At 43.7% G+C, this 13,876-nt stretch overlaps 1 protein-coding gene across 4 annotated transcripts in view; it reads right to left on the bottom strand.

Moving 5' to 3' along the window:
* The window catches only part of SCEL (sciellin), an 82,968-nt gene that overhangs the window by 3,459 nt on the left and 65,633 nt on the right, over nucleotides 1–13,876 (bottom strand). For all 4 annotated transcript variants that reach the window (XM_054011750.1, XM_054011727.1, XM_054011761.1 and 1 more), the window contains exons 14-18: nucleotides 11,040–11,096; nucleotides 10,289–10,348; nucleotides 7,521–7,604; nucleotides 4,771–4,842; nucleotides 2,322–2,396 (exon numbers count right to left, since the gene is read on the bottom strand). In XM_054011750.1, coding sequence (XP_053867725.1) covers nucleotides 2,322–2,396; nucleotides 4,771–4,842; nucleotides 7,521–7,604; nucleotides 10,289–10,348; nucleotides 11,040–11,096 — 348 coding nt within the window. The remainder of the gene's footprint in view (nucleotides 1–2,321; nucleotides 2,397–4,770; nucleotides 4,843–7,520; nucleotides 7,605–10,288; nucleotides 10,349–11,039; nucleotides 11,097–13,876) is intronic.

Raw genomic sequence — 13,876 nt, 5'->3', positions numbered from 1 at the left:
AGGGTAGTGATGTATGCACTGCAGGGATGGGCAACCTGATTAATACATTTACCAGGTAGCAAGAATACTGGTAATAATAATATTTGGTGAGCCGAATGATTCTAAATAGCAGTCAGAACATATTCTGTTGCTGGCTCCCTGGGAGTGTGCACACTAAGGTATGCTAGTGTACCCAGCAGCTGGGAGGGTGTTGCTCAGCACAGGTAGACAGTATCTCTGCTCCAACTAGCACACTAAAATAGCAGTGTGGTTGCAACAGCACGGGTGGTGGGTCAGGCTAGATGAGATTGTACTCGGGCAGCTGGCCTGAGCCACCATCCATGCCACTATGCCCACACTGCTATTTTTAGCACACTGGCTCAAGAAGTTGCTGTACAGGCATACCCTAAGTGGAGGGAGCAGGGATGGAATTAGGTGATTTTAATGTCTCAGAGAAGCAATCCCAGCAATTTGATAGTTGGATTTAGACTCTCATTCAAGTGCCCAATCTTGCACTGAGTTTTGGTGCAGAAGCAGCTGGAAGCAGTTTCCTGCTCTCACTGCTGTGAAATTAACATGTGTACTGTTTGGATCATCTCAGTTCTCTCTACCTTTTCTTGTCATATTGCTCCCAAGATTTTCTCTAGACATCCTCATCTGCTGCTGCTGCTGTGTTGGCTGCATAAATTGAACTAATTTTCACACCCACAAAGGGCCGGTGCAAGGAAGTTTCGCGTCTCCCCTCCCGCCGCGGCAGCTAAACCTGCCCACCGCCCCCCCACGGCAGCTAACCACCGCCACCCGCCCCTCCCACCCGAGGAGCCCCCCCCCCCACGGCAGCTAACCCCACCCGCCGCGGCAGCTAACCCACCCCCACACACCCGGGGAGCCCCCCCCTCACAGCAGCTACCCCCCCCCCTTGAAAGTCCCCCCTCCATGGCAGCTAACCCGGCCTGGGGAGCCCATCCCCCATGGAAGCTAGCCCCACCCCTCTCTGCGGCAGCTAATACCGCCCGGGGAGCCCCCCCCCCCGCCCCAGAAGCTAACCCCGTCCCTCTCCACGGCAGCTAACCCCGCTCAGGAAGCCCCCCCCCCCCCCCCGCAGCAACCCTGCCCGGGGAGCCGCCCCAACTCTCCTCCACTGAGCACGCCGGCGCTGCTCTAATTCTCTTCCCCTCCCAGGCTTGCAGCGCCAATTGGAGAAGACTTAGAGTGGGGGCTGTGTGCTCAGCAGAGGAGGCAGAGTGGAGGTGATCTGGGGCGGGGAGCAGTTCCCTTCTGCGTCCCCCCGTTACTGCGGGCGGCCCTCCCAGCGCCCCCCGCCCGCCCTGCCCCAGCTCACCTCCACTCCACCTCCTCGCCTGAGCGGGCTTTTAGGCGCCCTCAATCACTAGGCACCCTAGGCGGCCGCCTAGTTTGCCTAAGTGGTTGCACCGGCCCTGCACCCACACACTGTTATGCTCCTGTATCCATTCCAATTTACTGCTGCTGTTGGCTCTATAAGGCTATCCATACCTACACCCCTAAAAATTCACATATTAGCCCTATTTTCATTATGAGTTTTTCTGAATGTGATTATTCCCAAATAATGGGAATGTGAATATTATCTGAATTTAAAATAGTGGGAACAATTAAAAACTTCTTTTTATTCATAGGTGAGGTATTACTGATTTGAGCAGGTATTCCCTCTGTATTTGGAAATATCTTACCTACTGCTAAAAATAAAACTTAACTGCACACCACCTCCCACCCCCACATCAGCCTATTTATCCGTCTCTGTGGTCTGAACATTTGTTCATTACAGACTCTGTCTCCACTATAGCAAAGAGAATTGTGCAAAACCAACATCTGCCAAAAGGAGATATATACAGAAGCTCAGAGCCAACTCTATCACCTAAAGCACTGGCCATTGTTTTATTAAAGATTGTAAATGTCAGCAGTGGCAAGACTAGGGGGATGGCTATGGCAGGCTGGGGTATAAATCTACCTCGCGTTAGTCTGCCGTGCACTAACTGTCTGTGTGGATCTGTAGATCAAAGGGCACTAGGGAACGTTTAGTGCATGGCAGGAAAGTCCACACAAACAGTTAGTGTGCAGCAGGCTAGTGTGAGGTAGATTTGCACCCCAGTTTGTCGCTAATTTACTGTTTGTATAGACAAGCCCTAATGTAATGTAACTTATAATGCAGAGCGCAAGGCCATGGAAATGGCAAGGTTCCATTGAAAGGCAGGCCTATCTGAGTAGGCAGTCTGATCACAATAGTGGTGGCTTCCACTGTGCTTGTTTGTCTGTAAATATGGGTGCTATTGTAAAATGTCAGTGTTCCTCGATAGCACACTTACCGATCAGAAGTAGAGTAAACAGTTTTGATAGACTTTCCAGTGACATTTTCTTCATGTGCATCATTGGGTGATTTGCTGTAATGCAGTGAATGATTCATAGTTAGCAAGCAACACTTTTGACTTTTCAAGGCTTTACTGCAATAAGGAAAATGTGCAGTTCATAAAATGTTAACCCATACCCGAACCAGTGGTCACATGGTAAAAATAAATCGAGAGATGAGTTTTGTCTTTTTTTAACACTCAATTGAGAAAATAAATCTCAGTTTAATGTAAATTAAAACAAAATACCAAGTTTTATGCTGTGCTGTTTTATAATTCCTTAGCATTTCAAACTGAAATCACAAACCCATCAAGCAAAATCTGAAATATGATATTTTGACTGCTTGTGATCTAAATGTTATAGATTGATCAGTTATAAGGTCAGAAGAGACCACCATGATCATCTAGTCTGACCTCCTGTATTACCCAGGCCAAAGGACTCCCCTGAATTAATTCCTGTTTGAACTAAAGCATATCTGTTAGAAAAAGCATCAGGAGCCAGAGAAATGCCACGTTTTTCCACCAGTGCTAGAAGAGCTGCCCTTTTAGTACTAGCCAATCACTTTTCGCTAAAATTGTGATGTATCCCTAGAAGTACAGTGAGCACCATTAAAATTACTGTGGTAACTAGACATACCATTCTGTAATAAAAAACAGAATGGTATGTCTAGTTACCACAGTAATTGTAAAGCTCCTTATACTGAGAACAGGAAATACTGTAGTAAATTTAACTATTTTGGGAGCTAAAAGTTCAGGTTTTTTTAATAGAGCTTGTTCTGGCTACTTTACTGTCAAGAATAATTTCATTGAGCACAGCAATAACCATCAGTTGGGAGGCAGGTAAGAAAGTCAGCCTGCCAAGCAAATTCACAGGTTTTGAACTTTTCTGAACTTACTTAATAACCCTATTTCCTTAGGACTACATTGGTACTACCATAAGGTAATAATTACAGTTTGTATCACTGTTTTTTAATACAGTTAAAAATAACTTTACAGTAGTGGTTACTACTTGTATTAGATGCCTTCTTTCAGAGAGTGTAAGGGTGGTTTTGTGATTAAGGCACTGATTGGGACTCAAGAAATCCTGGTTCCATGCCTAGCTGTGCCACCAACTTCCAGACTCTCATGGGAGTTCCACCATGGCAAGACATCTCTAATTTGCACTAGAAAACTCCACAGGAACCCAGGTGGCAGAGGCTGCCCCAAAGGGATACAGTGAACTGCATCCCACAGTCTGCACTGACCATAACACTTTGCTCACCTAGTGCTACCTACTTTTCAGGTTGTGTTGGCTTTTGAGGAGAGGCTGTGGTTGCCTTGCATCATTGCAACCTCTCTCCAGTGAGCTTTCCTCTACTGAGAAACCTGTGCCTTGCTTTACACCAGGGATCGGCAACCTTTGGCACACGACACACCAAGGTAAGCACTTTGGCGGCTGGGCCGGTTTATTTACCTGCCATGTCTGCAGGTTCGTCCGATCGCGGCTCCCACTGGCCGCAGTTCGCCGTCCCAGGCCAATGGGGGCTGCGGGAAGCGGTGCGGGCGAGGGATGTGCTAGCTGCGGCATCCCGCCGCCCCCATTGGCTTGGGATGGCGAACCATGGCCAGTGGGAGCTGCGATCGGCCGAACCTGCCGACGCGGCAGGTAAACAAATTGGCCCGGCCCGCCAGGATACTTACCCTGGCGAGCTGTGTGCCAGAGGTTGCCGATCCCTGCTCTAGCAGTATAAAGGGAGGAAACCCAGCTCATTCTGGGCTGGAGGCCGCAGGGGAAGAACCTGTCTGGGAAGCTCCTGCGGAGGGCCAGCCACAGCTCCTGACTACGCTGGGAATCAGAGCCTCCCTGGACCCACCTGCACCCTGGCTACTGGAGGGGCGACTGGCCCCGCCAACCACAGGAAACCCGACATCTCATGGGACACCCCAACGCAGACTCTGGTAGGAAGTGACCCAGGGAGGGTGATGGAGTGGTACCTCCCACCCGGGAAACCTCAGCGTGTTTCGGTAGGACCCCTGCACTGATTCAGTGGCAAGTTGCTACGCCACTGGTAGGACCCTGGGTTGGGGCCTGGTGCAGTTGGGTGGGCCTGGGCCCCTTCACCAGGGCCGCCACACCCCTTGGTGGGCACCCCAGCTTTACAGACTCTGGCTGCTAGGCCACGCTGCCCTGACCGTAGGGGCTGCTTTATAGACTCTGGCCACTAGGCCACGCTGCCCTGACCCTAGGGGCGTGGACCGTCACAGCCACGCTGCCCTGACCCTAGGGGTGTGGACCGTCACAGCATCCAGTACTCAACATAATTTTCATATTGGGTGCACTATGCCTGAAAATAACATTGTTTATGCTTAAACTGGTATTTTCAGAATTATTACATAAATAAAAACTATTGAGAAAAAATCTTTCCAGTACCTGTTCTCCTCATATGTCCTGGTGTACACAACATTGTTCTTTGGACTTGAGTAACTGGTCGAAGTTCTATTGCTGAAATACACAAACACATGTATAACTACATCTTTAAAAAAGATTAACTATATATATACAAAACAATCATGAGAGACTGTAAATAATAACAAGGATAATTCCTAAGCCTGAATTTCACTGGTTATTTTAGGCTCCAATCTTGCCCTCACAAAGTTCCAGGGAGCCTGGGGCCTCAGTCAGCAACTGAGTGCATGTTTTTTCATATGATAGGAGGAAACTGTTCACTACATATAATGGAAATGCACAAAAATAATGAACATTGGAATGAAATCCAATCCCGCTTCCCCCTCAAAATTCCATATTCGGAAGAATTGTTTTTAATTTCAATCCTGCCATTCTCTCCTTAATTTGCCACGTTGCTATCTGGCCTTGCAGTACCTATAGCAAAATACTTAGTACTCGTCTGAAGAATTAACTATGTAAAAATAGATAGAACATATGAGGACATTTCACTTCATTTAAATACTTTTAATGAATTAAATCTGGCTTTCTATTCACAGTGCCAGTAAAGGGTACACATTCTATCAAGTTTAAAGGGAACAACACTACATGCTGTAGCTCACTCTTCGCCTGCTATTATTGTTTTATTTCCATTACACTACTCAAAGCTAGTCACAATGTTACAAAAGCCATGACAACTGAGAAATTGTACGCCAGCTGCAAAATGTTGATGAATGTGTGTGTTGAATATTTATTCTGAGTCCTGAAGTTATGTTTCTTTTCACTCTTGGCCAAATTGTCGCCCAGGCCTATGTGGCAATGCACAAGTGTAAGAGTAAGCAAGAACCCTCAGCATCCAGTTGCAGATGTAGGAAGAAGAGCAGGGACTGTACACCTGGTTCTACCTTCTGGGTGGAGAGGACAGGGATGGGTGGAGCATTGGCTCCAGCTGACACAATGCACCTCCCATTCCTCACTACTGAGTGGCATCTTGCACTGCTACGGATAAAGGTCAGTAGCAGAATTCTTCCACTCTCCTCCCTGACAAGGAGCAAGTGAAAACAAATTAGAGGATTGGGCCAAAAGAAACCTGATGAGGTCCAACAAGGACAAGTGCAGAGTCCTGCACTTAGGATGGAAGAATCCCACACACTGCTACAGACTGGGGACTGAATGGCTAGGAAGCAGTTCTGCAGAAAAGGACTTAGGGGTTACAGTGGACGAGAAGCTGGATATGAGTCAACAGTGTGCCCTTGTTGCCAAGAAGGCTAACGGCATTCTGGGCTCTATAAGTAGGGGCATTGCCAGCAGATCGAGGAACGTCATCGTTCCCCTCTATTCGACATTGGTGAGGCCTCATCTGAAGTACTGTGTCCAGTTTTGGGCCCCACACTACAAGAAGGATGTGGAAAAATTGGAAAGAGTCAGGCGGAGGGCAACAAAAATGATTAGGAGGCTGGAGCACAGGACTTATGAGGAGAGGCTGAGGGAACTGGGATTGTTTAGTTTGCAGAAGAGAAGAATGAGGGGGGATTTGATAGCTGCTTTCAACTACCTGATAGGGGGTTCCAAAGAGGATGGATCTAGACTGTTCTCAGTGGTACCTGATGACAGAACAAGGAGTAATGGTCTCAAGTTGCAGTGGGGGAGGTTTAGGTTGGATATTAGAAAAAACTTTTTCACTAGGAGGGTGGTGAAGCACTGGAATGGGTTACCTAGAGAGGTGGTGGAATCTCCTTCCTTAGAGATTTTTAAGGTCAGGCTTGACAAAGCCCTGGCTGGGATGATTTAGTTGGGAATTGGTCCTGCTTTGAGCAGGGGGTTGGACTAGATGACCTCCTGAGGTCCCTTCCAACCCTGATATTCTATGATTCTATAATTCTAAGAGGAGTGAAGGAATTATGGTTCAAAGTCACAGTTCCTTCCCTTTATTCCTCCTAGGGATGTGAAGTTATGGACTGCCACTTACACAGGACCGTGCTTAAAGGCACAGTCTAGCTCCGTGTTAGTAATATGGTTGTGCTGTTTGCTCCTGAAGAGAGACTATACTCATTTTCATGTTTAAAAGAAATATCACATCACTGGGGCTTTCATTTCCTCATCCAGAGTGTTCTTTCATTCAGGCAGAATGATACATTGTTTATTTGTTGTCAAAAGATTTTTAATCATTTGATAATCCTGTTATGACTTTGTGCAGAAAAACAAGTTATTTCTTATTTTCACCTGCTTTCCTGCTACCCTTCAATAAGTGGCAAGTTGGTACTTTCTCCAAGCTTCCAGGGCATAAATTTGGTCAGTTTTCACTGAGATTTACAACACAAGTGTCTGTAGTTACAGATCCTAGCTAAAGGAAGAGACTCCAGCACTGAAAGGGAAGCATTTTTTTAAAAAAATCTATTTGCTTCAGCCTGTGCATGGCCTGTAAGGCAGAAAACTCAGTACAGTTCTGCTGAGAAAAGTGAGAGATGACACAAGGGGTCTCTGCCCACCATGTGCCTTGGAGCAGTGTGACCTGGAGGTTCTATCCATAGCAGCATGGAAGGAGATTTCTGGGTGGGGCAGAGAGTGTAAGGGCACAGCCAGTAAATATATCCTTTGTTTCCCTTGCCACTCCACAGGCTGGTGGGAGGATTCCAGTCTCCATGGAACTTTCACGCATAAAGCCTGTTTGCCTGGATTTTGTGTAAGGAAAAATGCTTGAGGCATTATTTATTTAAACTTTGTAACTCATTAACTACCTGGATCCTCTGTTGTCATAAGAGTAGTTTGTGTCAGATCGGTTATTTGGAGCACTAGCAGAATCAGAGGGTTGCTCAGTTGTCCTAAAAAAACAATGACAAGACAAAGATTTATGACACAAAGTATATTTTTAAATCATGCACAGTCAGACCACTTTCAGTGACACTTGAAGGCACAATGTGGCCCTGTGTTACTAACATCAGAAAGTGAACAAGAGACATTTTTTCTTTCCTTTTTTTTTTTAAAAAAAAGGGTGTGAATTTAGTGGTAATAAAATGTGGCAGATTGGCAGCCCAGCAGATTAAATCGTTCTGCATTCCCCCAGACATGTCAAGCTGTGGTGGCAGCAACCATGCAAGTTTTCTCATACAACTTCTATGGTGACCTGGAGGGACCATCTCTAGGTTGTGAGCCAGTTGTTCAGTGTCCATCCTCAAGCAGTGCCTGTCAACTCTAATGAGGGTGGTGACAAGGTTGCCAATTAGTGTTTTGTGGTGGTGGTTTTGTGATGTGGACATTTATCAGTTGGCAACTGGACTAAGACCTCTAAATAAAGGATGGGCCAAAACAAGAACCATTTTATTCACCCCCCAACTCCTAAACTTTGGAAAGGGTTATTCAGCTGAAGACAACCCAGATCCAAACAGATCTTAGTACTGTGGGTCTATTTTCTGTCTGGAGTAGTCCTGGCTCTAGTTTGCTCATCACACACATCCGTCCTTTTGTCCAAGCCCACTCCCTGGCACATCCACTCTCACCACCTGTCCAACGCTCAGTGATGTCACTTACCTGGGGAAGGGGCTTGGTAGCTTTTACCAACTACTCCTCCTTGTTTAATTTCAGGGAGTCCTTATCAGCCATTGCAGGGGGCTCACTGAATGCTCCCTAATCCTTGAAGAAGCTAATAAGGAGTTACCACCTAGCCCTCTTGCCCTGAAGACATCAGGAGGGTGAAAGCTATACAGACCATTACCCACACTAAAACAAGACATCTGCAGGTATGCAGTCAGCAAGGTTAGGGGCAAGAAGAATCCTTTGTGGGTCTGTGAATGAGGGCAACAGGGGAAGAGGGAGAGAGCTGGGGAGAGTGGGGAGATAAAGAGGCTGTGCTTTCACCAGACAGGGTGCACAAATACATACACAAAATCTGAAAATGAGGCCACTAAAGAAACCAAAAGGCCACAGAACCTCATGCCAAGATGACAACAGCAGCTAGTTTGGTATGGAGATGTTGGAAAGGAAAGTTTATCACAAGACCTGTTGTGGAAAGGGGATTGTGTGGGGATACAATGCTGTGGGTCTTGTTGGGGCCCTCTGTAGACTTGGATGCACATCCAAACTTTTACATGTTTTTCTTACTAATTGAATGCCAAACTCTGTAAGGTTCCCATTAATAGTTTTCATTTCTACTGTCAAATTGTTGTGTTGACAGTGGGGTTTTTACATGTTATCTATATTTCTGCAATGTTGGCAATGGATTTTTGGATACATATTACATTTTAAATGGGGACTTTAAAATACCAGCACAGAACAGATATACAGATTTTGACAACAAAAAATAAGGAATCAATATTGGGGTTATTTTTTTTTTAAACTCGAATTTTGTTTCAGTTCAGGAACAAGCCACATGGAAAACAGAGCCTAAAGAACATGTTTCGGTGTAATACGGTGATGGGTGGATTAGAAATGACTAGCTAGAATTAGATAGACACACCAAGCAGCACCAGGATTCCTGTATAAGTATCCCAGTTTCCTAGCGTTTTCATGGCTGTAAACAGGACATTCTACAGCAGCATAAAACTTAACCTCATCAACCTAATAAAGCGATTTAAATAGGAAATGCTAACAATATTTATGATTTTTTTTACAGTGAAGCTCAAACAAAAGGCCACTATAACCGTATGTCAAAAGCTATAACTCTGCTATAAGTTACATTCAGAGAGAAAGTGATAACCATGAGCCTGAACACTGGTTATTTTGCCTGCTGTTTGATTTGTTGCAGTGAGATTGCCAAGGTCTGGATTCTCCACTAAATGAATCTTCCTCCATTTCAGTGTTTTACATGCACAGCATGTAGCACGAAGCAGTGCCCTCCATTGTGCCTCAACCCTGATGAGGCAGAGCTACTTTAAGAGTGGAGAGAGAAGTTCATTCTCTATATACTTTCAGTCTTTGCCTCTCTGATGAGACTGCTAGCCAGGGTAGCATCTTGATGGGGACTTTTGTGATGTGAACACCTTTATATTAAGAAAAGGATTGAAATTATTACTTTACTGAAATGACTAATTCTTCTTAAATACTTAGCGTGGGGGGGTCCATTTAGATATAAAGTTTGATGAAAGATTCTCTCTAAATGAAGACAAAATACCATGAATGTTTTCCCTGAAAGACTGACTGCTAAATTCAGTTTTATGAACTTCAACAGCTCAAGTGACCAGGAATCCTAGACGCATTGATGTATACTTTAAACTATCAAACACCTTAATACACCTACAAGTACTTCTTTGTGACACCAAGACATTTGCACGCACTAAGGGGAGTAACATATTCTGACTTTTTAAAAAAATAAATAAATACAGCTATATATTAATTATATTAGGCAAATTTATAAATAAATTTATATGTGTTTCTAAAGATCTGAAATGTTTACATGCTTACATTGGCAAGGAACATTCCCATGCACAGTATTGCACAGGAAAATGCTCCATCACTACAAACCATTTTAATTTTCAATGAATGTAAGACAGAGCAATGAATTAAGTCTCACCGATTTTTATTTTGCTCCACAGGAGCCTTTACTTCAATGAGCTCATCAAGATTTTGGCCTCTGTGAAAATGAAATATACTTCAGTGTTAGTCAAAATTTTCAATTCAGCTATAAATTAGCCATAAGGATGGAATCATAGAATATTAGGGTTGGAAGGGACCTCAGGAGGTCATCTAGTCCAACCCCCTGCTCAAAGCAGGACCAATCCCCAACTAAATCATCCCAGCCAGGGCTTTGTCAAGCCTGACCTTAAAAACCTCTAAGGAAGGAGATTCCACCACCTCTCTAGGTAACCCATTCCAGTGCTTCACCACCCTCCTAGTGAAATGGACTTACATTTTAAAAAGGAAGAAAGCATAGAATTTTTCCACAAGTAAGAGATTGCTGACTACACTGCATCATTGTCCTGGTTGCCTGACAAACACTACTTTCCGGGAGAGAGTCCCCCATCTTTACTATTTATTAAAGCAGATGTTTGATGAGCATTTTGAGTTTCAATAACAGAAAATAAAATCCTCTGTAATATCTATATTGAATTATTTCCATTTACTATCTAGTATTTATTGGGAAGTTAAAAAGAAATTAACATGGGTTTTACTTTAATAACCTAGACCAAGTCAATTAATTGTTAGTTTTGACCCCTGTAACCACATTTACTGAAATAAACCCTCAGTAACAAGACTCACACTTAAGCAGCTACCCAACTACAAACCCTTTTAAAATATGAGAGAAACCTCACTACAGGCCTTGCCTCTTATTTTTCTGTGCAGCAGTATTTACAACAGTGAGATCATCAAGGTCTTTCCCTCTGTGAAACAACAAAAATAGAGTGATATTAAAATATTCTGCTTGATTATAAAATTGGATATAAATAGGATTTCTTTTTAAAAAATGAAGAAAAACATGCCCATTTCCCAGGAAAAGAATGAATACTGAATAAGTTTGTTAATAGTTCACAAATAGTTATGCCAAATTGTTATTGATAGTCACAAAAATATGCTTAATTTTCCATTTGCAAGAGGAAAGTTGTACAATTCTAATGCTTCCCGCAGAAGTATTCCCTTTTGTGGACCTAAATATATAAAAACTATCAAATGATTTCGATTCCTACTCTACATTATATGTGCCAGTGAAAGGAGAAATGAAGTTTCTGAAGAATTCTGACACTAATTCACAGTCTTCTAGGGCATAGATTTCTGTTTCTAGCATTAGTTCACAAAGATAAGAAATATTGTAAACATTAAAACTAAAGAAGCTTGCATTCCGTTAAGGAACTTTTGAATAAATATACATTTGTCCAGTTAGTGTGTTTTTTGGAATGACAGAAGTTATCTGCTGTCATATTTGATGACTGAGGCTTTTTTTAAATTTCCATTCTTGGACTAAAAATGTAAGCATTTAAAAACTAAAAAAATAGAATTAAAAACATTGATTCTTTCCACTTATACTATTAAATTATTATACCAATAAATTATGGTAGATTTAAAGCTGTGCTGTTCATCTTATGTTGTGAAGTATTTTAATACCACCTTCCTTAAATTAATATGAAGAATTAAACCCTAATATATTACTGTATTACAAATACAATACAATTACAGTTTAAATATAGAGAAACACTTTCTCTTTTACAAGTAAGCTTAAACAAGTAGCTGAATTTTAATATAGGACTTTTCTTTTGACTTTAAATAACTTTCTCTTTCTCCACTGACATGAAAAATGGAACAATATGTAACCAACTGTAACCAGTAAAACAAAAGGATAGATCCTTTCTAGGGCTGTAGGCAGGGCCGGCTCCAGGCACCAGCCCAGCAAGCAGGTACTTGGGGCGGCCAAGGGGAAGGGGTGGCACATCGGGCTGTTCCGCGGCAATTTGGTGGCGGGTCCCTCTCAGAGGGAATCACCTGTCGCCGAATTCCCACCAAAGAAGAAAGTGGCGCGGTGGAGCTGCCACTGATCACAATTGCGATCGCAGCTTTTTTGCTTTTTTTTTTCTGCCGCTTGGGGCGGCAAAAACCCTGGAGCCGGTCCTGGCTGCAGGTAGGGAGTAAAACCATAAAGTTAATTTCGCTCCAACTAGCCAGTTAGCTCTGACTACAAACTTCTTTTTTAGCTTGTTTGTTAAAGTTGTTCTTTGTGGACCAAGAAGATGCTAGTTTGGATTTCACTTTGATGTGGAAGTCTCTCGGACAGTTCAGCCTGCAAAGGGGAACATAGTTAACTGAATCTACTCATAGTAGCCTAATCCTGCAAAATGATGGATGCTTCCTAAGAGCCACTGAGCACCTCAACTTCCAATTGTCAGTGACATGCAGGCCCAGATCCACAAAGGGACTTGGGCATTGTAATGTTGTGGATATCCACTGTGAACAAATAATTAGAGTCACTGGGCCAGAGACAGAATGTCCAGTAGTTGTTAGGGCACCCATCTGGGAGACAGGAGACCAAGTGTCTAGGACTCCTGCTCCAATGACTTTTTACCCACAGAGGAACTGCTTCAACTGGAGAGACTGAGGTAACCCCACATCAGAATATCCCACCTCTCAGTGGTTAGAGCACTCTCCTGAGAGGTGGGAGATCCTTATTCAAATCCTGTGTCTCCCTCTGCTGGGGAGTGGAGTGGAGGGCGAATTAAACTGGGGCCTTCCACATCTCAGGTGAGTGCTCTAACACTAAGCTAAGCATTATAAGGTGGGCACCATGACCTCCATCCCCTTCTAGATTTTGAATGGGACTTGATCCAGTAAGCAGCCTCTGAGCACACCTACCAGATTGGGCCCTGCACACAAGTTAGGCAGAGGATGCTTATCTTTCCCCAGTTCGTGGATCGCTCTGAGGCTTAGGTAGGAGATGGTATCTGGGTACCTAGACGGAAGTGGCAGTGTGCATGCCCAGAGGCAGAAAACTTCTACCCTGAAAATTTAGGCACTGAGTGAGTTTAGGCATCTACAGGGTTCAGAAGGAGTTTTGTGGATCACAGTGGAGCTTAAAACTGGAATTTAAACACCTAAGTACCCTTGTAGATACAGGCCTCAGTGTCTCTCAGGCTCTGGCCCAAATGTGAAAGCTACATTTCCCTTTAAATTAAAATTTGGACTGGGCATAGTAGCACTGATGCTCAGGGAGTTATAACTATGCCCAGACTGGGGGAGAGGGGTAAAATAATGGGGTTACATAGCTATTAACTTAGGGCATCACTGTAACATAGCATCATCCTTGTAAATGTAGGCAAAATTTGGGTCCTAAGTGTGGAGATCAGTGCATAGCTCCTACTAGCAAAGTAGTGTGGCAGCTTCCTGTTAGCTCATTCCATAAAACGGTTTATGAACAACAAGGACCTTGGTCTGAATCTCACTCTATTGACATTGAGGTCCAACACACAAGTAAGTCCCTTTAGAATGTGGGGCAATTTATTAACTGTTTAACTCTGCTCTGTCTCTAGCAAACACAGCTATTCTGAGTTCTTCCAAATTTTGTTTAATCCCTTACAAAATATATATCTAAAATTCTATAGTTCTATAGTTCTATTGGACACTGATGAACTCTGAGGCAGCTATAAACATGCATGGATAGTGCCAAGGATTCACATAC

The sequence above is a fragment of the Malaclemys terrapin genome, chromosome 1 (genome assembly GCF_027887155.1).
Source record: "Malaclemys terrapin pileata isolate rMalTer1 chromosome 1, rMalTer1.hap1, whole genome shotgun sequence".
Taxonomy (NCBI): Eukaryota; Metazoa; Chordata; order Testudines; family Emydidae; genus Malaclemys; species Malaclemys terrapin.
This window is presented reverse-complemented; position numbering and strand designations above follow the sequence as displayed.